Source organism: Sycon ciliatum, chromosome 3 (genome assembly GCF_964019385.1).
Source record: "Sycon ciliatum chromosome 3, ocSycCili1.1, whole genome shotgun sequence".
Classification (NCBI taxonomy): Eukaryota; Metazoa; Porifera; class Calcarea; order Leucosolenida; family Sycettidae; genus Sycon; species Sycon ciliatum.
Window position 1 is genome coordinate 5,407,591 of NC_088645.1, and position 25,265 is coordinate 5,432,855.

Consider the following 25,265-nt stretch of genomic DNA (forward strand, 5'->3'; position numbering starts at 1 on the left):
ATGCTATCCGTGTAGAGGAGGACTTGACGCACTCCATCGCTGAGATCTACTGGATAGGGAAACTCACCGCCCGGTGCTTGGATGGTATATTCACCCTTTCCCAAGTTCCCGATGCCGAGGACTTGATTCGGTGAATTGCTGTCAAACACCACTCGAACTCCCGCATTCATAGCGAGACTAAATTTCCCGGTTGCACGCGAATAACTAAACGTTACGTTGTTCAAGCTGCGTTGATTCAGGCGTGCATTCAACATGTCACGCAACTGTTCCGCGGTCTCGTACGTTCCAGTGGGCAGAACTATGGTGTGATTTTTGCCACGAGGTTTTTTCGATTGCCCTGGGGTGCCAACGATTTCGATCCGGATTTTCTTCGTTCTCGAGGTGATGTTATCTCGATGCAATTCGAACTGGGCACCCTCCAGACTAATCGTTTTATTACGGGAATCAAATTCTCGTATGCCCAACGTAAAATGTGGCGTGTAGAGTCCATCGGTCACACCTGCAGCATTGTTCACGGCCGTGAGAATAACGGACATGGTGGTATTATTCTGAAGGTTTTACGAGATACAGAGCTTTATAGATCCAAGTTTCTCCGATAGTAAACGGTCCGACGGTCGACGAATTCAAGCTCCTGGTGATGTGCATCCAAGGAATCGAATCTTCAGACTCTGTCTTGAGGAAAGTAAATACTCCGGGGACTTGCTTCGCATCCAACCATACGACACGTTCAGGAGCGCGCGTTTCCCAACATTTCACCAGCACTGCGTACGAAACAAACTGAGAATTCGGAGGTCTTAATCCTTCCAAGAGGATGTCGCTACCCCAGTAGTTACCTGTCAAGTCTGCAGTGCGCTCTATAAGTAGGGGAGAAAAAATTCCTTCGATATCTCTCCGAAGATGTAGCATACGTTTGGTGTTTTCGCTGACGTTATCGGTCGCTTCCATCATGGCGGCTCTGAGGGAAGCGGTTTGCTCTTGTAATGTTGATGAATCTACTTTATTCTCTACGGCATTGCGAACGTGCTCCACCATTGCACCGCGCGTTACAGCGCAAGTAACGCTCCTCATGTCATCACCCATAAAACATACGGCGTTGTAGCCCATGTTGAGTCGTGCATCCATAGAAATTGAACCATCTCTGCGGATGGCATTTTCTTTCAAGTCTGACAACTCTTTGGCTAGGTCTTCAGCTGTTGCAGGATCCCAGGGGGAGATGTATGCGCTTTGCGTTTGATTTTTCCACATGAGCGCCATTCTTGATTCCGTCGACCGTGATCGTTGGTACATCAGTTTGATAGCAGTATTTATTTTTTAAGCTATGATTCTATCCCTCGCTCTTTGCAGCGCCTGCTCCGCTCTAAGATAGTCTTGCTGCAACTTCATATTCCCAGGAGATCTTTCGTGCGCCTTCTTTGCTCTGACATAGACTTGATACAGCTTCTTTATCTTAGGGGACAGCCATCGACCCTCATGCTTTTTCCGATGCCCAAAGACTTTTTTCAGTTTATCGATAATCTCCGGTGCATTCTCAATAAGTTTCATGCCTATCTCAAGACCTGCTTCGGCGCCTTCGCCGCCTCCATACTGCAGTCGTCTGCGACGCCCCCGTCGTCTAGCCATCTTTACAACAAGAACACGTCTCTCGATAGTAGTAGGATTAAATATTTTTATTCAAATTGTATAGGAATGATATTCCCATACATCGAATACTTCGATGACGTCATGAACAAAGGTGTTTTCGGTGCCATTGTTCCCCACAACCCATTGCATCTCGACAATGTCATTCCGCATGCTTTGCATGTGTTTGAGGGAGGCCTCGTCACCATCACTCCTATGGAAACTCGTAGCCCAGTACGCCATCGTCACACACACACACACAGAAATACACTGTACTAATTATGATAGGAAATATTTCCTTCCTCAATTAAATCTTTATGATGCTCGTAAGAACAGGTAAACAACAGGCAGTGCACAACAAACAAGGGCCACAGTCATCGTGTTGATGAGTCGACCGTTCATCCTCCTCCTCGATTGTTCATGAATGTGTTTCATGAGGAAATCTCGTGCCAACAACACCTTCACACGATCGCCTTTCCGTGCCAGCATGTCCAACAGAGTGACTGAATATGCCAAGGTCACCTCCAGGGCAACGATGTCGTTTGACGCATGATTCCATAAACCTTCCATGATGCCGCATATGTAAGTTTCAAGTCGTTCAGCTTCTTCATGATCACCATCGCCAACAGTAAAGCTCGCAGCATACCTGAGAATGTCAGGTTTCTTCATAGCGACATGTTTAGCAGATGTCCACGAGTGAAACAATGCCGAATCAGGAACGAACAAATGTTCAATGCTAAAGGCATGACGAGTCTCCGACCATTCACCTTCATCCTTTGCGTATGTCGCAAGAACATGGTCAGCAACTCGTACTAGTAGATGACACACCTGACATTCGTGAGTCTTGTGATCAGCCGATCCGTTAAGACTCTTTACAACGTGAAACCATCTCTCGTAAAGGGAATCCATTTCTTAGAATGCGAAGACACGAGGTAACTGATCAGTACTGTATCGGGTGAAGATCCGATCGGTTTCCTATCAAGGTATTGAAGTACCAGAGACTGTGGGGCCTTTGGCTGTCTCGGTTTCCGACCACCCTGCATCGATTTCATGCGCTGATACGTTGGGGCATGTCTTTGATTCGTCTCGACATGTTGACGTACGTCTTCGTCGTACCCCCCGGCCGCTGGCTGCTGGCTGCCCCCGGCTGCTGGCTGCTGGCTGCCCCGGCTGCTGGCTGCTGGCTGCTGGCTGCTGGCTGCTGGCTGCTGGCTGCCCCCGGCTGCTGGCTGCCCCCCGGCTGCCCCCGGCTGCCCGGACGTGCCTTCGGCACGGAGCTCGTGCATAAATTTAAAGGTGCTAACTACGATAAAGCCATGCACGTCCACCCGAACCTGTTCAACGAACTTGCAGCTACCCACTACGTCAATGACATCGAACTTCAACATGCCAAACCCATCGACTCGGAACATGCAATCGAATGAGTACTCGACCCCCATCCAGACACACACACATTTAGCACAGATATGTTGGTTTTAAATTTTTTAATTATAAAGTTTGTATCTCGGTATTTGCTTCGATGAGGGTTATTACGCTATCGTGCCGCAAAACTCCGTAGTAGTTCTCTAGTTTTTCGAGATAGAAACGAAGATGTTTCTCCGTCTTCAGGTGGTTCTTCATCATCTGCATCGATCGCCATTGGTTGTCGCTGCATGGAAGGAAACAGATAAAAAACATGTATAAGATCTCTGGTATTTCAAATAAAGAGAATTGCACGACAGATTACTTACCACGAACACATAAATTCAGGCTGCATCCCGGCCTCCAGCTTCCTCCGGTGGTGTTTCGAGCGGAGATGCTCGACAAACGGCCGGAGGCCGGTCATAGTCTTCGAACACAAGGAACAAGAGAGCAGCATTTTGTCTCATTCAGGTTTGTGGAATGGGGCTGATCAAGGTGGATCGAATCACTTTTATCCCCACCAGGTTGGTCCTTGGTTGAAGGCTCAACATTATAACTCGGTTCGACGGGAAGGTTCGGGTGCGCCTTTTATGTATCTCCTGCACGCGACACCACCACTCGGCTTGGTTGCGAAATCTTGTAGCTAAATGTACGTTCAACTTAACAAACTTACCTCCACGTTTCTTCATCGAAGGAAAATAAATAAATTATTATGAGGAAGTAAAAGGAGCTCCGAGCATAGCGAGGAGTAAAATGAAGTTTTTTATTACTCCCTTATGCAGATAGTGTGGCCACGTACGACGCACTCCTCTTAACCTTTTGACCGGCGTACGCGAGGGCTCGGGCGAGCTTTTGATGCGTATCCGGTACGCGACTCCCGTTTTGCCTGGCTTTGTGGTTTGATGCGTACGAACTTGAAAATTTCAAACTGGTCGGAGCAAGTGGTGTGCACGTATATGGAAGCAATCTTCATTTCCTCAAATCATTTCGTAGTGACAGTGTTCCTTTTTTCATGTAGTCCTGGAATTATTTTAGCCTAGTCGTTTAGTCGGACAAGATACGGGCATCCCTCTTCATCTCCTTGCAGCATTGCTTCGTACAAGGTATGTGATCGTCGGCCATTGCATGTCTATCCGATTAGGATCGTACACAATTCTTGCTCGTAGTCTGATTCCATATATAGACATATTTATTTTTTCGTAATTTTTCAGCGTTTGATTTATTTGTTCGTAATTTTTCGTCGTTTGCAGCTACAACACTTTCGTCATACATCTGCGCGTGTGAATGCACATGTGCATCTTACCTGGTGATGAGCATGACCCTCCCCCCGATTGAATTGTTGTATAAATTCGTGCAAGGTAAGTAAAATAGTTTACTAAGTCTTGCTGTTAGGTAAATCGGGGGGAGGATTTTTTTCCAACGACTCTCCAGTACCTGTAGACACGTATGTGATGGTGATTGGGTTATTACGGTCGTCATCAAAGTGTTGAAGGGGGTTGCGATGGTGATTGTGTTAGCAAAACGATAGGATCTGTACACATAACAACAAGATTTGCTAATAGGGTATATAGAACCTGTACACACACACACACACACACACACACACACACACACACACATACATGTAAGAATAACGATAGGATCTGTGCACGTAACAACTAGATCTAGGGCATATAGGACTTGTACACATATAAGATGATTATTAGGGTTTGCTGAGTGTTGTTGTTGCCGTTGTGATCTGTAGTACCTGCACACATAAAAAGAGTAGAGTTGGCATGGTAATAGGATTGTCATGGTGATAGGGTTACTAGGGTTATCGTCTCTCGAAATATTAGGGTTATCATCACCAGAAATATTAGGGTTATCGCCATGGTGATAGGGTTAGCAGGAATATTAGGGTTATGGTTATCAGGATATAGGATTGTCATGGTGATAGGGTTACGAGGGCTACTAGGGTTATCGTCTCTCGAAATATTAGGGTTATTGTCGGGTTTATCGTCACCAGAACTATTAGGGTTATCGTCGTGGTGATATGGTTATCAGGAGTATTAGGGTTATGGTCATAGGGTTATCAGGAATATTAGGGTTATGGCCATGGTGTTAGGATTATCAGAATTATTAGGGTTATCGCCATGGTGATAGCCCTAGGGTTATGGTCATGGTCTTATCAGAAATATTAGGGTTATTGCCATGGTGTTCAAAATTTAAATAATAATAATAATGGTGATAGCCCTAGGGTTATGGTCATGGTGTTAGAGTTATCAGAAATATTAGGGTTATCGCCATGGTGATAGCCCTAGGGTTAGGGTTATCGTCATGTTGATAGGGTTAGGGTTATCATCGTCAGGAATATTAGGGTTATCGCCATGGTGATAGCCCTAGGGTTAGGGTTATCGTCATGGTGATAGGGTTAGGGTTACCGGGATTATTAGGGTTAATATGCCCCGATTTTTAGGGTTAAAACGTGCAGATTTAGGGTTAAATCGCAAAATTTAGGGTTAAAACGCCCCGGTTTTTAGGGTTAAATCGCATTACGTCATCGATGACGTCATGTGTAAAACGCTCCGATTTTAGGTTAAATCGCAAAATTTTACCGTAAATCGCAAAAATTAGGGTTAAAACGCCCCGGTTTTTAGGGTTAAATCGCTATGACGTCATCGATGACGTCAGTGAGTTGGTATGCCCATAATACTTTCTACTACCGTGGGTGTCAGCGCAGTTCAACACGCGTACAAAGTATTTTACACGCTCCCTGCTACCAGCGCGGGTCTTGAACTCGGGACCTCATGATTCGCAGGCAGGCCTGCAAACTAATCGGCCATATGCCTTGGTGAATGGGGTTATACAGAGGCTTTTACGGTATTCCGTCCGATGTCATCCCCGCTGCGAGTGGGGAGCTTCATGCCCACGATAAAAGAGAACTTCATGATATCTGAATACTTCATCAGAGAAAGCTATTCGAGCTCAAAACGACACAAGACAATGGCCGTGATAAAGATCCTCGTACAGATGGCGATGTGACTGGCCTCCAATCCAAGTGCTGAAAAAGACTGGAGGTTTTCTTCAAAATAAGATTTTGAAAAAGGCAGAGCGCTCAAGTGCGGCGAACACGGCCAAACGCCATGTTTTCCTTGGTAACGTGACTTCAGCCGCATTATGACCATGGCGAGTTGCAGCGCTGATCTTGAAGTACAGCGGCACCAGAAAAAGTGTCCTTATTCTACCTCAGTGGTCAGTAAGGGTAGACTGGTCACTAGTCACACTGGTCAGTAGGGGTAGACTGGTCACTAGTCACACTGGTCAGTAGGGATAGACTGGTCACTAGTCACACTGGTCAGTAGGGATAGACTGGTCACTAGTCACACTGGTCAGTAGGGGTAGACTGGTCACTAGTCACACTGGTCAGTAGGGGTAGACTGGTCACTAGTCACACTGGTCAGTAGGGATAGACTGGTCACTAGTCACACTGGTCAGTAGGGGTAGACTGGTCACTAGTCACACTGGTCAGTAGGGATAGACTGGTCACTAGTCACACTGGTCAGTAGGGGTAGACTGGTCACTAGTCACACTGGTCAGTAGGGATAGACTGGTCACTAGTCACACTGGTCAGTAGGGGTAGACTGGTCACTAGTCACACTGGTCAGTAGGGGTAGACTGGTCACTAGTCACACTGGTCAGTAGGGATAGACTGGTCACTAGTCACACTGGTCAGTAGGGATAGACTGGTCACTAGTCACACTGGTCAGTAGGGGTAGACTGGTCACTAGTCACACTGGTCAGTAGGGGTAGACTGGTCACTAGTCACACTGGTCAGTAGGGATAGACTGGTCACTAGTCACACTGGTCAGTAGGGATAGACTGGTCACTAGTCACACTGGTCAGTAGGGGTAGACTGGTCACTAGTCACACTGGTCAGTAGGGATAGACTGGTCACTAGTCACACTGGTCAGTAGGGGTAGACTGGTCACTAGTCACACTGGTCAGTAGGGATAGACTGGTCACTAGTCACACTGGTCAGTAGGGGTAGACTGGTCACTAGTCACACTGGTCAGTAGGGGTAGACTGGTCACTAGTCACACTGGTCAGTAGGGATAGACTGGTCACTAGTCACACTGGTCAGTAGGGGTAGACTGGTCACTAGTCACACTGATCTTTAGTTATAGGTTTTACTGTAGACCTTGGAAAAAATGTACTCACCTTGTTGAATGGTGGTAACAGCTGCTGAGACACGTGAAACCTTATCACTAGTGTCTTGCTGCTGCTCCAGTAGTTGTCCAATGCTTGTTGAGGTTGTAGCACTTTGCTCCTGTAGTTGGCGGACAGTTGTGTTGGTCTGGTTTTGCATTTCCACTATGCGTTCACATGCTGCAGTTGTATCTTGTTCACCTAAATACATGATAAGATAGGTACACATAAATACTCTCTCAAATGCACACCAATGCATGCACCCATGTACGAATGCACAAGTACACACACAAACACACATATATATGATGGACCCAGCAGCAGGCCTGTTCCTATAATGGGTCGGTTTGGGTGTTCTCCCTATAGCGGGTCGGTTTGAGTCGCATATATGGACAGCTCAGAGTGCACAGTGCGAGAGGTGCATATCGTATGCCTTATAGACACAAATATTTAGCTGGGCTCAGAGTACACAGCGTCATGCACACTCTGTGCTGAAAATAAGCAAAAAAGCAGATGTAGAAGGTCAACTAACGGAGAACTGTGCTTCAAATAAGCAAAAAGCAGATGTAGAAGGTCAACTAACATAACGGAGAACTGAAGATCAGGGGATCAACTAAAGGTTATGGCTACGCAATGCATACCGGTATCAGAATATGCCCGTAATCTAAACAATAAAATGAATGCCGTTGCGCTACACGTCCAGTGCAGAATCTACGTAAGTTTGGCCTCTGGAAATACACCTCGTACGGAGTTTTCCCGTGTAGGCTTCTGTGGACGCGGTTGTTGTAGCTGTAGTAAAACAGCGGCAGACGATCAGGCCAATTTTTATCTTCCAGCAGGTCACGTCTTAGGAATTGCGCCAGTGTCTGGTTGAAGCGCTCCTAGCGGCCTTGACTTTGTGGGTGATACGGTCGGCCGTTGATCTTTTGTGCCCGCATCTCGTCCATGAGTGCCGACAAATCACCATTGTTGAATTCTTTCCCGTTGGCCGTTTGGAGAATTCTTGGAGGTCCGTACAAGTACATCGTAGAAAGGATCACGCGGCACACTTCCTTCGCAGTTTTGGCTCTGATGGCACCACCCATCGCGAATCGGCTGTGACAGTCCACAATATTACAGACATATTGGAAGCCTCGACTCGCTGGGAGCTTTTTCAAGTCCATTTGCCAGCGACTGTTCGAGTAAGTGGCCTTTATTGTTTTTCGTACCAACGCTGTCTTAGGCAGAGGATTCTGTCGGGCACAGTGCTCACATTCGAGTGTTTGGCGCACCAGTTGCAGGACTGTCTCTCGGATGATAGGATAATACGAACACCGTAAGGATTCGTATATCGTCTCGGGTCCCCGATGATCAATACTATGTTCTTCTGCAATCTTGCTGATCAATTCCTCCCTTGAGATGCATTTCCTGTGCGCAACGTTTAGCTCGTTTGACTTGTAATAGAGTGCGCCATCCTCGTACAAGAATCTCTCAATAATTTTCTTGATACGTTGTTCATTTAGACTTCCATAGTTTCCATCTTCTACTAGTATACACAACTTGTATACACTCATCTAGGCCTGCCCAAAACGTTTCTGTATTTCGATCTTTTGTCTTTGAATTCACCCTGCACGTTTTCCCTACTGCAATTCCACTGCCCTCCGCCTCCTTCATGCTCTCGCCCTATTCTTCCATATCCATCTTTGCTTCAGTATAATAGTAAAAGTAGTCTTGGTATGACCCATCCCTCATCTCTTTCACAAGATCAATAATTCCTTCCGTTGCCTATTTTCGTGTGACTCACTGTGAGTGCGAAATTGAGTCCCGGGGTCATGGGGTCAATGAGGATTTCCCGGTTCTTCCATTTCCGTTATACAAGGTCATGGACCCCTTGCACTCAGAGGACCCAGTCAAGAGGTCATGTGTGCACTTGCATGACTTCCTTTTTTGGTCAAACCCGCCCTGCTATAGGGAGCCGACCCGTTATAGGGGCCGACCTGTTATAGGGACCCACATATATACAAACACATACACACACCTTTGACCTTTGACGCCCATCGCCGGAGGCGATGATAGCAATGCTACGGCAGAAGCCATAGCAACTTGTGCTGGGATTACACCATTCAACAGCACACACAAACACAATCACCTAAGAAGAAGGAAATGTTTTACCCGTGACCCCTTCGTTGTTTGAAGTTATTGGTGTGAGTAATGGCTACCGAGGGTAGCAATGGTCGGCTTTAGAGCGCATGGAGTAGGAGAGTTAGTTTCTTGTATTATTCAACAGGCGAAAGGTACCGTTCAACAGTTTATTGATATTTTACTGGAGACTTTGAAAAAAATGTACTCACCTTGTTGAATGGTGGTAACAGCTGCTGAGACACGTGAAAGCTTATCACTAGTGTCTTGCTGGTGCTGTTGCAGTTGACCAATATTGGTGGTACTTGTAGCACTTTGCTCCAGTAGTTGTCCAATGCTTGTGGTACTTGTAGCACTTTGCTCCAGTAGTTGTCCAATGCTTGTGGAACTTGTAGCACTTTGCTCCTGTAGTTGACGGACAGTTGTGTTGGTCTGGTTTTGCATTTCCACTATGCGTTCACATGCTGCAGTTGTATCTTGTTCACCTATATACATGATAAGATAGGTACACATAAACACTCTCTCACATACACACACATGTGTATGCACCCATGTACGAATACACAAGTACACACACACACATACACATATATACATGTATATACAAACACACAGACACACACAAACACACACACACAAACACAAACAGACACACACACACAGACACACACACAGACACACACACAAACACACACAGCAGACAAACACCTTCCCACAAAACACACGCACATGCACACATGTGCACGCACACATGCACACATGTGCACACACACACACACACACACACACACACACACACACACACACACACACACACACACGGACACAAAGGCAGAGAAAACAGAGACAACCGGCTATATCATTGTTGTAACGCTTTGTTTGATGCGCATAGCAATACTAAGGCAATCTCAGACAACTGATATCCTCTAGATCACCTGACAACTGATAACCTCTAGATCATCATACAACTGATAACCTTTAGATCATCAGACAACTGATAACCTCGAGATCACCTGACAGCTGATAGCCTCTAGATTACCTGACAGCTGATAACCTCTAGATCACCTGACAGCTGATAACCTCCACATCACCTGGCTGCAAACATCACAGACAACTGATAACTTCTACATCACCTGGCTGCAAACATCTCGGACAACTGATAACTTCTACATCACCTGGCTGCAAACATATTTCCAGCCAAGCAGTTTAGTCTAACATTAAAGTTAGTGAGACATGATGCGGATGGTGTCAATTTACATGTGAGTTGAAAAGAAGGAGAGGTGAAAGTCAAGTCTCAGCAATGGCGGCAAGGTGACTTCAGTCAACTTTGGGTATAACAACACTCGGCGGGGTATCAAAAGTTAAATGTGCATTGCGGTATTGCACTATGTGCATACTTATGCATGGTACCGGTACACTAGCAACTCAAGGTACCGGTACACTAGCAACTCAAGGTACCGGTACACTAGCAACTCAAGGTACCGGTACACTAGCAACTCAAGGTACCGGTACACTAGCAATTCAAGGTACCAGTACACTAGCAATTCAAGGTACCGGTACACTAGCAACTCAAGGTACCGGTACACTAGCAACTCAAGGTACCGGTACACTTGCAACTCAAGGTACCGGTACACTAGCAACTCAAGGTACCGGTTCACTAGCAACTCAAGGTACCGGTACACTTGCAACTCAAGGTACCGGTACACTAGCAACTCAAGGTACCGGTACACTAGCAACTCAAGGTACCGGTACACTTGCAACTCAAGGTACCGGTACACTAGCAACTCAAGGTACCGGTACACTAGCAACTCAAGGTACCGGTACACTAGCAGCTCAAGGTACCGGTACACTAGCAACTCAAGGTACCGGTACACTAGCAACTCTAGGTACCGGTACACTAGCAACTCAAGGTACCGGTACACTTGCAACTCAAGGTACCGGTACACTAGCAACTCAAGGTACCGGTACACTAGCAACTCAAGGTACCGGTACACTAGCTACTCAAGGTACCGGTACACTAGCAACTCAAGGTACCGGTACACTAGCAATTCAAGGTACCGGTACACTAGCAACTCAAGGTACCGGTACACTAGCCACTCAAGGTACCGGTACACTAGCAACTCAAGGTACCGGTACACTTGCAACTCAAGGTACCGGTACACTAGCAACTCAAGGTACCGGTACACTAGCTACTCAAGGTACCGGTACACTAGCAACTCAAGGTACCGGTACACTAGCAACTCAAGGTACCGGTACACTAGCAACTCAAAGTACCGGTACACTAGCAACTCAAGGTACCGGTACACTAGCAACTCAAGGTACCGGTACACTAGCAACTCAAGGTACCGGTACACTTGCAACTCAAGGTACCGGTACACTAGCAACTCAAGGTACCGGTACACTAGCAACTCAAGGTACCGGTACACTAGCAACTCAAGGTACCGGTACACTAGCAACTCAAGGTACCGGTACACTTGCAACTCAAGGTACCGGTACACTAGCAACTCAAGGTACCGGTACACTAGCAACTCAAGGTACCGGTACACTAGCAACTCAAGGTACCGGTACACTTGCAACTCAAGGTACCGGTACACTAGCAACTCAAGGTACCGGTACACTAGCAACTCAAGGTACCGGTACACTAGCAGCTCAAGGTACCGGTACACTAGCAACTCAAGGTACCGGTACACTAGCTACTCAAGGTACCGGTACACTAGCAACTCAAGGTACCGGTACACTAGCAACTCAAGGTACCGGTACACTAGCAACTCAAGGTACCGGTACACTAGCTACTCAAGCGCATGCGCCTATGTGTGAGACAAAACGACCCGCAAAAAAATAGCAAATAACGCAAAAAACTCACTGATAAGCTCAGTGACTTCACATGCGTCACTGCAATAGTATTATAGGGACTTGTACAGTGTGGAGTCTGTCACTACAATAGTATTATAGGGACTGGTACAGTGGGGAGTCTTTACAACGGTTGGTTCTGGTGGGTGGGAGGCGCCAATTACGGTTGAATGGAAGGCTATACTGGGGGGGTAACTTGAGCAGGGACCTGTTTGTGATGCTGCTGTAGGTATTTTCTCTGTCGATGATGGATCACCCAATGGGCAATTTTTGACTTCTTTCATGCGATCTGACAAACCTAAAAGCAAATCATTGTGCAGGGAGAAGAAACCCTGGTGCCAGAATTTCCCATTTTAGATAGGGTTGTGTGGGCAGGCATGTATTTACGGCCATTTCCCCACTTGTGATTCAACCAACATTCCCTGCTTTATGATGACACTACATCGGAGCCTTTACATCATTTCAGCAGACATGTTGACAGCAAATGATTTACCTCTCGCCATTGTGTCGCTCAGCTGTGCCACTTGTTCATAGGTAGTCCGGGCTTCCAGTTGTATTTCATCCATCTTGTCGTTGGTTGTGCGAGCTTCAGCAGAGACCTCCTGCTGGACCTGAGTCATGCGGTTGTTGGTGACTTCAACCTGTGCAGAGAGATTATCCAACCTGGTGCCTAGTTGCTGATGAGATGTGGAGAGATCCCGTACGGCAGTTGACACACTCCTCACAGTGTCGAGTATAGTGGTAACGAGGCCTGCAGAAGCACCCATAGATTCTTCCAGTGGAGATGCAGTCTGCGTAAATTGGGTAAAAGACAAACATGAAACCACACAACAGAGCAAGCAAGGAAGATTGTCAGCGGGAAAAAAATGTAAAAAAGCGGCGTGGAGAAGATAGTTTCACCCTCTGATACAAGACCATACAAAATCATCTGTTTTTGGTCAATGTAGTTGGTTGCACTGAAATGCTCACAACTTATACCGTTCTTGACGAAAGTTTACAATCGAAATACCAGGAAAGAAGAAGAGCAGCGCAGCTCTCCAATGCAACAATTGCCAACGGGCTACAATGGAGCGTTGCGCAATTGGAGCATTCTGCCATGAATGAGTGTGAAATGGCTGACATCGAGGGCATTTGCTGGTATATTCAGCTCGGTGGACTATTCGAGGCGCTGCGGTATTTGATATGTGACAAGTGTGGTGTTGAGATTGGGCTCATTGTTCTCTATGCAGGGGGAGGGGTCTTTCTATACAGGCCAAGGTTATGAAAATCTGATAACCAGAATCAAAAATATGGCCAGTGTGTAAGGGTTAACATAATAGCAATTCATAATATTGTAATTCCAGTTCAGGAAATCAACGTGAAAGCCAATAAAATCCAGAACCTGTAGCAATTACCAAAGGAGCAATACAGCTAGCTGATGAAAGATAATAACAACAAAACTCTAAGATCGCGCATACGATGAAGTCAGCAGCGAGGCAAAGGAGAGCACAGAGGGTCTAAATCTTGCCATGTACGTACTGGCTAAGTCAGAAGCATTAAGTAATAGTGCCCAAAGACGATAAGGACAACCTTGCCAGAGCGCTGCCCTACAGACTCATTAACCCGGCCAAGTCCGAAGTGGGTGTGTCCGTTCCTGATGGTTCACGTAGAGTCACCCATTCTGGACGTGCTGTTCACACACCCATCAGATATGCTCAACTCTATTATTTCTTCAGATTGTTTCCCAGGATACTTGCATAATGTCTCTCAGACTCTTTTTCTCTTCACTTGGCACAGTCTTGACAGATTCTATTAGCCATTTCGCGCCACTCTTTTGTCATTAGCTTTTTTCCTGCTTTGGATGTACCCATGACTGACAAGATGCAAGAGTTGTGCCAGGTACAGGTCCACCGGTTGGTTTGCACCCGCTCAAGCAACACCACAATCATTATCACAGTCACCCCAATACAACCACCCCTATACAACCACCCCTATACAACTACCCCTATACAACCACCCCTATACAACCACCCCTATACAACCACCCCTATACAACCACCCCTATACAACCACCCCTATACATCCACCCCTATACAACCACCCCTATACAACCACCCCTATACAACAACCCCTATACAACCACCCCTATACAACCACCCCTATACAACCACCCCTATACAACCACCCCTATACAACCATCCCTATACAAGCACCCCTATACAACCACCCCTATACAACCACCCCTATACAACCACCCCTATACAACCACCCCTATACAACCACCCATATACAACCACCCCTATACAAGCACCCCTATACAACCACCCCTATACAACCACCCCTATACAACCACCCCTATACAACCACCCCTATACAACCACCCCTATACAACCACCCCTATACAACCACCCCTATACAACCACCCCTATATAACCACCCCTATACAACCACCCCTATACAACCAACCCTATACAACCACCCCTATACAACCACCCCTATACAACCACCCCTATACAACCACCCCTATACAACCACCCCTATACAACCACCCCTATACAACCACCCCTATACAACCACCCCTATACAACCACCCCTATACAACCACCCCTATACAACCACCCCTATACAACCACCCCTATATAACCACCCCTATACAACCACCCCTATACAACCACCCCTATACAACCATCCCTATACGACCACCCCTATACGACCACCCCTATACAACCACCCCTATACAACCACCCCTATACAACCACCCCTGTACAACCACCCATATACAAGCACCCCTATACCACCACCCATATACAACCACCCCTATACAACCACCCATATACAACCACCCCTATACAACCACCCCTATACAACCACCCCTATACAACCACCCATATACAACCACCCCTATACAACCACCCATATACAACCACCCCTATACAACCACCCCTATACAACCACCCCTATACAACCACCCATATACAACCACCCCTATACAACCACCCCTATACAACCACCCCTATACAACCACCCCTATACAACCACCCCTATACAACCACCCCTATACAACCACCCCTATACAACCACCCCTATACAACCACCCCTATACAACCACCCCTATACAACCACCCCTATACAACCATCCCTATACGACCACCCCTATTCGACCACCCCTATACAACCACCCCTATACAACCACCCCTATACAACCACCCCTATACAACCACCCATATACAACCACCCCTATACAACCACCCATATACAACCACCCCTATACAACCACCCCTATACAACCACCCCTATACAACCACCCCTATACAACCACCCCTATACAACCACCCCTATACAACCACCCCTATACAACCACCCCTATACAACCACCCCTATACGACCATCCCTATACGACCACCCCTATACGACCACCCCTATACAACCACCCCTATACAACCACCCCTATACAACCACCCCTATACAATCACCCATATACAACCACCCCTATACAACCACCCATATACAACCACCCCTATACAACCACCCATATACAACCACCCCTATACAACCACCCCTATACAACACCCCTATACAACCACCCATATACAACCACCTCTATACAACCACCCATATACAACCACCCCTATACAACCACCCCTATACAACCACCCCTATACAACCACCCATATACAACCACCCCTATACAAGCACCCCTATACCACCACCCCTATACAACCACCCTATACAACCACCCCTATACAAGCATCCCTAGAACCACCCCTATACAAGCATTCCTAGAACCACCCCTATGGACAAGCATCCCCACATGCACACTGCAGAAGCACTCCCACGGACACCCCCGCAAGCAACCACAAGAACACCCCCACAGATACTCCCACAGTAACTCCCACAAACAGCACACGTACACACACACACACAACTACAAACATCTACACACACATACATACACACCAAGGCATTTACTTCAGAGCTTAAACAGGAAGCAGTGAGGAAACTAATTGTTTGGACGATGGTGTGTGTAGGGTTTTCTGTTTGTTTTTATTACTATTAACATCCCACTGCACGCACAGACATTGAAGACAAGGTTTGGGCTAGGCTGGAACTCACGCGGGGGAAATGGGGTTAGGCTTACACCCAGGCCACCACATGGTAGGACGAATGTGGAGGGGGCCGCTAACAAGGTTAGGCTTACACCGCACTTCCACATGGTAGGACAGATGTGGAAGTAGGCTGCTAACGGGGTTACGCTAACACCCGGACATCTGGATGGTAGGACGAATGCAGAGGGGCTGGTAACCTGGAGTTGGGTATCAGCTCAAAGGCTTACGGGGTGCTTTGCAGCCACCCACTCCATGTGAATGCCACCCAAAAATGAGATTGCTGGGGGGGGGGGGGGGAGGCGTGAGCCCCAATCTAGCTGACCTTAACATGGGAACTACATGCAAGTGCACAGCGACGTTCAAGGACATAAATGCATTTGAGTCTACAGCAGATAGTGTCAAGAAGACATGTGCCATCACCTATGCAGGGAGCAGCACGGGAGAGCAAAAGCCTTCATACAGAGAGGAGTGCTAGGAGGGCAGTGTGGACCCTCCTGCCGCCAGCAGTGCTAAGGAGGGCAGTGTGGTCACCACGACCTATACGCGAGTAGTGTCAGGGGGCAGTGCTGTCACTCATACAGCAGATAGTGTCAAGGGGGCAACGCCGTCACTCAGGCAGCTGGTAGTGCTAGGAGGGCGGTGTATGTACTCACGCCGACGCCAGTGCCTTCGCGATTGGCTCCATGTCCGATTCTGACAGACGGACATACCGGAGGTAAGCGTTGCTCCGCCATCGGCTGGCCCCTTGGATGACGTAAGGTGGCAGGCCATTCCTTCCGGCGGCAGTGGCTGCACCGATACGCAGGCTATGGCTGGTGATCTTCTGGCCAGGGAGAGCTCGGCGGAGTAAGTCGTTCATGTCTGAGGGGCGAAGCGGCTGGCCAGACTGGTAGCGGAAATACGCTCCCCCCACTCGGGGCGCAGCTGTGCGTACTTCGAGAATGCGGCTACAGGGCAGGTGCCATCGTTGGTGGCACCGACCGTCACATCGCTGCCCTCTCCCAGTTGCGTTGTTTTGGAGAACGGGATAGCCAGCGTCACTGTGTTCTCCCGGATGCAGACGCGTTCCTGCGTCAGCATCTTCCGCGGGTCGGTGGAGGCATACTCGCTGACTCGCAGGAACCCGTAGTAGGCGAGTGTGATAGCGCTCCAGAGCATGGCTTGGTCCGCTGGTGATAGACGGGAGTGCGGCAGAAAGCCCTGGATTGCACGGAGGTGTTGCTGCGTGACAGCACGGCGTTCCTGCACCTGGCTGCTCGTGCACTGGTTGCGGGCGATACCCTGGAGCAGCAGGTCCAGTCGTCAGTCCTGGAACGGGGACAACGTCAGGTGGTTGACCACGCAGTAATGCCGGAGGCCATGGAGGTATACCTTGATAGTTGCTAGCCTGCACCTGGATGACATGTATGGTAGGAAATCCAGTAGGCGGGTGGCCTGAATTGGGTATGGCGCGACACGGTGCAGGCTGGCGTACCTCTCGGATGCCGTCACACCGGCAGCGTACGACTAGGCGGTACTTGTTGCCACTCCCGCAAGGATGAGGCCCATAGTGTGGTCAGTAGGCGTGTTAGCTGCCAGACTTCTAGCGGCATGGGGACAGGAGACGCCTGGGGATGTAGCTTCCGGAAGCTCTCGACCTGCAGCCGGGACAAATGGTCAGCAAGAACGTTGTCAACACCACGTATGTGTGCTAAAAACACAACCATGTTATGCTTGGCAGCCGCTAGCAACGCAATCCTAACAAGTTTCATGATCTCTGGGCACCTAGAAGTTTCTGTGTGCTAGATTGTGCAGACCGCTTCGTTGTCACAGTGAAATAATAGTCGACGATTGCATAGTCGTTTGCCTAGCGTCACGCAGATAAGGGCGATGGGAAACAATTCGCGCCATTCTATGGACAGATCCTTGTGGAGTGCCTCCCATTGGCCGTACACCCATTCTTTGCCACAGACCAAGCCATAGCCACAGTCAGAGGCATCCGTGAACAGCTGCATCTTGGTGGATTTGCACCAGGATGGGTCTAGCAGTAGTGATCGGCCGTTCCATGACTCAATGCGAGCGTGCCACCAGGATATATCGTTTAGAGCCTCTTGGTTCAGGCGCTGGGTACTGTCAAGGGACGTGAACTGGCTGGCCTCGTCGAAGAGCCGGCGGCAGTAAGTGCGCACGGGCGGTACTACTTTGGCGTCAAATGACAAAGAGCCTGCCAACGAGAGCAATTCCCGTTTGGTGCACTGTACTCGGTGTACCCTGGAGTCAAGGGTGCTCTTTAGTTCCAATAGCTTTGGGGCTGGCAGCCGCATCTCCCATGCTTGGGAATATAACTCTATGCCCAAAAATGTGACAATTGTGGACTGTGGGCACACCGTGTCAGGGCCCTTGGCTAACGGAACTTGCACGTGCTCCATGACTGCGAGTAACGTGTGAAACTGCCGACGGGCATAGTTTGGCGGCTGTGGGGGTTGAACTGTGAGGAAATCATCGAAGGAAGTGGAGCAGGTCATGCACATTGAATCTATTCGTGGCTACCCAGCAAAGGGCGTCGGCGAGCATGTTGAACAGAAATGGTGAGGACCGCAGGCCAAAGGGGAGGAATTTGTCAACGTAGAATGCGTTGTCCCAGTGAATGCCCAGCAAGGGCCAGTCGGACGGGGCCACGGGACATACTCGGAATGCATTGCGTAGGTCGACTTTGGATAACAGGGCCCCCTTACCATGCCGGTGCAGCAGCCAAACCGCATCATCAACAGTTATATAGTGCAGCGAAAATTCGCCTTGGCTTATACCGTCATTAATGCTAGTGCCCTGAGGCGCAGATAAATGCAAAATTAAGCGAAGTTTACCCGACTTTTTGGGGACCACGCCTACACCAGAGCAGCGCAGATTTGCGTGAGGTAAGTGGGTTTTCGGGCCGGCCATACGACCCTCGATGCATTCATTAGACAGGTAATTAGAGACAGCTTGGGGGTTCTTAAATGCAGAGACTAAATTGGGAGCAACAAAATGAGAGCGATCACCGGAGTAACCGATTACAGCACCGTCACGCATGTCATGCATAAGAGAGTTAACGAATGCGCGGTCAGGGTGCTTGGCCAGGGCCGACTCAAGCCGATCGAAGGGAACAGGCATCCAGGGCGATTGTTGGTGCAACGGAACGCCTGCTGGCCGGTTGCCCTGTGCGACAATCTCGTACGCTGTGTCCGGAGACGTTGCAGGTGCTGCATTGATGAACGTACGGACAGGGGTTTCGGCGACACACGCCCCGGTTGTAGAGGCGACACTGCTCGGTGGACGAGCGGGCTGCCGCGGAGCTGGACCGAAAGGGCCGCACGGCACGGGCATCGAACACGGTAGTGGACAGTATTCGTGGTGTTGTGTCCCAACGGCGTGACGGCTGGGACGTGATGGCGGAAGGCTCGGTCATACTCCGCAACTGCGGAAAACGTGAATTTCTTGCTGGAGTTCAGAATATGGTGCTGATACGAACAGTTCTACTGCTCTGCCCGGATGCGCATCCAGATAGACGGCTGCGAATATCGTACATGCTTCTAGCCAATGTTCGATGTCCGAAATGCGTCGAGACATGCGTGGCTGGGAGGACAGCATGAATTTTCCGGGTGTCTCCTCGCCCAACACTAGAGCGTGGGGGCTTGGCACGTCCGTGGCGGTCGGGGGCAACAGTTGTTGTAAATCAACAAATTGGTGTGTGATGATTTTGTCGATTACGGTCTGGAGTGCGTTTGCCCAAATATTTACAGGCCCGTCGTCACGCAGCATGGTGCAGGATACACTAGACGAATGCGCAGTGGACGTACCTGGGGCTGAGGTTGCTGTTTGTGTTGCATCTTCCAAATGATCTAGTCGGTCCATAAACGGTTTCAGGGCTGTCGCGATTGCCACGGACACGGAGGCGACAGGCATAGTAGATTCGGACACGGAGGCGACAGGCATAGTAGGTTCGGACACGGGGGCGACAGGCATAATAGGTTCGGACACGGAGGCGACAGGCATAGTAGGTTCGGACACGGGGGCGACAGGCATAGTAGGTTCGCGGGTCTCCCTCTCCTCGACAGTTTGTCGGGCAGCCTCGGCGGGAGTCACAGAGGACGCGTGGGGTCCGACTTCGGATTGTATTAACCGGGCAAGCAGCTCCGCTTTCTTGCCGGCGGGACTAAGTCCCCGTTCCACGAGGTTGAGGCGTAGGTCCCGCACAGTGAGTTTACTGAACGCAGGGGAGGCCATAGTCTCGAATGGATAACGCTGGAGGTACAGGAAACCGACACTTTTGAAAATTTGGCAAAGAGCTAGTGTTGGAGCAAACAGCAAGTGAGAGTGGTAAGCAACAACAGGAACAAAGAACACGAGTGCATGCACATATGAGGTCAGATGCGCTGGTAGGTTCAGCTGCCGACTGAGCTAGAGGGGAACACGCTCCCTCGTGGCGCGAACCGTGCCCGTGTCACATGCACAGCGGTGTGCGTGGGCAGCTCAACGACAGCGCTACGGGTAGATGTGGAATGCAGTGTGAAGTAGCGGCATCGCTACTGGTAAATATGGAGTGCTATGTGCAGTAAACGCAGGCGGGCACGCGCTGAGAGAGCGTTACATGCGTGTTAACTACAGTTAATACTACGTATAAACTGAGATTTTAATATACATAAACCCAACTCGTAAAAATAAATAATTCTGTGGACAAAAACAAACAGCTACTGAGCAGGGGCTGCACTGGGCAGCAGTGATGGTGAGGTACCAGGGGCTCCACCGACCAAAGGTCTCGGCTTTAATGTCACACTGTACTGTGGTATGTAATGGCTGCTGTGGATCTTGCACACCTTGAGAAAATGCTGTCACAATGAATGTAACAAAAGGGCTATTGTGTGCCGTAAAGGACTGTCCAAGCTGTTAAGGCATCTCTATTATTGGGGAAAGTCTAGATTTCCTGTTGACTGATCCGACTGAGCCAGTCTTACTCTACATAAGAAAAGACGGTGGTTCAGTTCAGTACACGACACTGATCATTAACACCTGCTCCCTGAACACCCCCCCCCCCCCCCCATTAATTTAATCCACTCGTCGTATGCTTGCAACTGAATGATGGTAATAAAATGAGTGATAGAAGAGGTGGTTTGTCAACTGACAACTGCACTATCCAGTTGCTATTCATGATTCTCTCTGCTGCATTGGATATTCATTAATAATTGTAAATGTACTCAATCTGCGGACAGAACTGTTTCGTCCTTTGCAGGCTCATCAGCTCAGCACAGAGGTAATGAGGCCAAACCTTATAGCAATGAAAATAAAATTTCCAAAGCCAGATGTAATTGTAGATGTGAAAAATATGATGTTTCGGGCCAGTCACCCATCAACAGAATAATTTACAAGGGGGTGGGTGACTGTCTCGAAACGTCATAACCTTTACATCAACCATAAAAGAATTTTCATTTGCAGCGCATGCGTAGATCGTGAATAGCAACTGAATAGAGGGATTATCAGTTGAAAAAACTCTTTTTTCTATGATGCTGTTGCGTGATAACCATAAAATTCTTTTTAGACTTCATTGAAATGAAGTCTAGAGTCAAAGGGACCAGTAACCTACGAGTCATGATTAGCAGTCCACCAAGGTGACGAGACATTATACAGTCTGATAGTGCGACAACAGGCACGCGCAGTGGTTTGGTCAAAGACCAACGTTGAGATACAAGAGGCACCTTGTTGTGCCTGTGAGCGGTTTTCCAGCCGTGCTGCTACCCACTGTTGACCACAGTTAACTGGGAACTTGTGACCAGCCGCTAGTGTTTAACAGTTTGTTAGCGGCTGTCGTGAGTTCCCTTTGGGAACGGACACGATAATTTACTCATTTTAGTGCCACAACAAGGGACAACACTGACAAGGACATTGAAACATTCAACCACCTAACACTTAGCTTTTACATATCTACCAAGCGCAAACCAACAACCTTCCAACTTTGAATGCTCAGATGCGGAGAGTTCCAAGGAGGGAAATTCTCCTTCCATTTCTCTTTGCTTATATACGACTGTATTGGCTGAACATCCGAGTTTTAAGAATTCTAGTGTGAGAATAATTTTATACCCGTATGCATTCATCTACAATATAATCAGTGTAGTGTGCAGCGCACGCGTAGAGTGCAGCGCACTCATAGTGCGCAGTGCACGCGTAGAGTGCAGCGCACGCGTAGCGTGCAGCGCACTCGTAGTGTGTAGCGCACGCGTGGAGTGCAGCGCACGCGTGGAGTGCAGCGCACGCGTGGAGTGCAGCGCACTCGTAGGTTGCAGGGCGCGCGCGCGCGCGTGGAGTGCAGCGCACTCGTAGTGTGCAGCGCACGCGCAGAGTGCAGAGCATGTGTAGAGTGCAGCGCACGCTTAGAGTGCGGCGCACTAATAGTGTGCAGCGCACGCGTAGAGTGCAGCGCACTCGTAGTGTGAAGCGCACGCGTGGAGTGCAGCGCACGCGTGGAGTGCAGCGCACTCGTAGGGTGCAGGGCGCGCGCGCACGTGGAGTGCAGCGCACTCGTAGTGTGCAGCGCACGCGTGGAGTGCAGCGCACGCGGGGAGTGCAGCGCACTCGTAGGGTGCAGGGCGCGCCAGCACGTGGAGTACAGCGCACGCGCAGGGTGCAGAGCATGTGTAGAGTGCAGCACACGCTTAGAGTGCGGCGCACTAGCAGTGTGCAGCGCACGCGAAGAGTGCAGCGCACGCGTAGAGTGCAGCGCACGCGTAGAGTGCAGCGCACGCGTAGTACGCAGCGCACACGTAGTGTGTTGCGCACGCCTAGGAAATTTTACAGAAGACATGTGCATACATGTACATGGCTGTCTCAATGTTCGTGGACTGCAGGCTTCAAGATAATGTTGGAACCAACGACCGGGGGAAACTCTAGATTTACTCACAACCCCATCCCCCCCCCCCCCTCTTCCCCCGTATATCGAGAAGTTCCAACACAGGTAAATGACGAGGTCCAGGTGGCAAGGCAAAGGAAGTTGAACACTATGAAGCTCTAATAATTCTTGGGGACTCGTGCCACGACAATACAACATTTACGTCATTTCGTATTTATCCTCTTTTAACCTACACTGTAGTTCTAACAATTCAACACACACGTACCTGCGGCAATGAGGACAAGAACTGAACAACACCCTGGACGAATTCGTGAATCTCCACTGCATCTGGTCGACGGGCCGGTGGGTCAGCAAGACAGCGTCTCAGCAGGTCCTTCAGCGGGTGGCCGTCAGGGATGCGAGCAAACTCCGCGCGTCGCCGCTCCAGCTCGGGTATAGCAACGAAGCTGCCGTCAGCTGCCTGGCGCGATCTTGCTGCGAACATGAGCTCAATGGAGGGCATCACACCGCTCAGCACGCTCATTGCCGTCACTCCGAACGAAAAGACGTCAAGCGAAAGATCGTACCTTGCTCGGCCAGATTCCGTCTCTTGCAACGCCTCTGGCGGCATGAATAAATGTGTACCAGGCTGTCGGGTCATGGACTGAGCGGCTTCACGGAACTGATCGGCAACGCTAGGCAGTAGCTTGGAGACGCCGAAATCCGTGATTTTGGCCACACCATTGGCAACGAGGACATTGCTTGGCTTCAGGTCGCGATGCACCATCGGGATGGAGTGCAAGTAGCGAAGACCAGCAGCAGTGTGTTCGATGTAGCGCATCAGCTGAAGCAAGTCCTGTCTGCGTGCACCAACGCTCATTGTTTCCAGTGTGTCGGACATCAATTCCACCACAATGGCTGGAGTTGTTCCGACCATGCCCACGCCGAAAATAGGACACAGATGCGGGTGGCGAAGACGTGCCATGCGTGCAATCTCTGCTCCAAAATCATGCAATACGACGTCGCGTCCTTGGTTTCTTCCATCAATCAGGATAGAATGAAGTGCCTTTGCGGCCACCTTCAATCCACACCATTTAGACTTGTACACCACAGCAAATGAGCCTCGACCCAACTCATCCTCTGTTTCATTCACGTCCAATGTACCCAGATAGGGCACTTCAGCCTGGTTCAAGCCCAAAGCGGTGAACACCGCATTCTCCTCAGCGGCCATTCCAGCAACTCGCGTACCGCCGACCACTCACTATAGAATAATTGTAAGCGACCAGGGACAAAGTCTTGAAAGAGACGAAAACAAAGTAATGGACGAAGGACGATCGATCGTGAAGTGCGACACCTACTACCAGACTACTACTACTAGTACTAGTAGATCTACGTCTAAACCAGGGAATCGTAAAGGGCTTTTACGCCTGGTCAACACGGTTGCTGAAGTACTACCCGACGACAGACAGATAAATAATTATGACTCATTCATATTGACTTTGTTTTCCATGGACCATGCCCATGGTTTAGTGATCCTGTTACTGTAGATCTCTACATGTAGTGTAGATCACTCATGAGTCATGATTGTCATGATCAGGGAGTCGTGTAGATCCCACTACTAATAGTAATACTGTCTGTAGTCGTGTAGATCTACACATGAAATAGTGGATCTACGGATCTCACGGCTTTACGTGAATTTGCCCTCAGTCCTCACTGAACTAAGTCGAAGTATACTATCACTGCCTTGCCGTCAGGCCGTCACCAACAGCGATGGTTCGACTCCCCTTCGCCTTTGCCATGCAAGTCGCGTTGTAGTCTGACAGCGGAAATGAGACAGCTGAGCTCATAAAGGCCGCGGTCACACCGAGCCCGATTCAGAATTCAGCCAAAAAAAGCCCTTTTTTTTGGCTGAGGTTTCCACGGAAACGGCTGAAAATCGGGGCACCAGCCACTTTCAGCTTTCAGCCCTTTTGCCAAGTTTTGGAAGCGCTGAAAAGCTGAAAGTGGCTGAATAATTTTGGCTGAAGTGCAAGAGTGCAAGAGGAGTTGAAGAACTTGAGTTGACGTTTGTTGTAGTCAGGTAGTTTCTTCTTCTCTTGTATTGTAGTTGTGTGAAGTGTTTTTTTTAAGGTTTTCGTTGTCAGCCATGGATAGTTGGAGCATGGTAATGGAGC

General features: G+C 49.0%; 1 protein-coding gene across 3 annotated transcripts in view; it reads right to left on the reverse strand.

Moving 5' to 3' along the window:
- The window catches only part of LOC135811250 (tripartite motif-containing protein 2-like), a 252,222-nt gene extending 227,776 nt beyond the window's left edge, over positions 1-24,446 (reverse strand). For all 3 annotated transcript variants that reach the window (XM_065324450.1, XM_065324449.1, XM_065324448.1), the window contains exons 1-4: positions 23,378-24,446; positions 12,665-12,962; positions 9,534-9,806; positions 7,216-7,404 (exon numbers count right to left, since the gene is read on the reverse strand). In XM_065324450.1, the coding sequence (XP_065180522.1) occupies positions 7,216-7,404; positions 9,534-9,806; positions 12,665-12,962; positions 23,378-24,322 (1,705 nt within the window). In that variant the 5' untranslated portion in view covers positions 24,323-24,446. The remainder of the gene's footprint in view (positions 1-7,215; positions 7,405-9,533; positions 9,807-12,664; positions 12,963-23,377) is intronic.
- Positions 24,447-25,265: the final 819 nt, after the last annotated feature.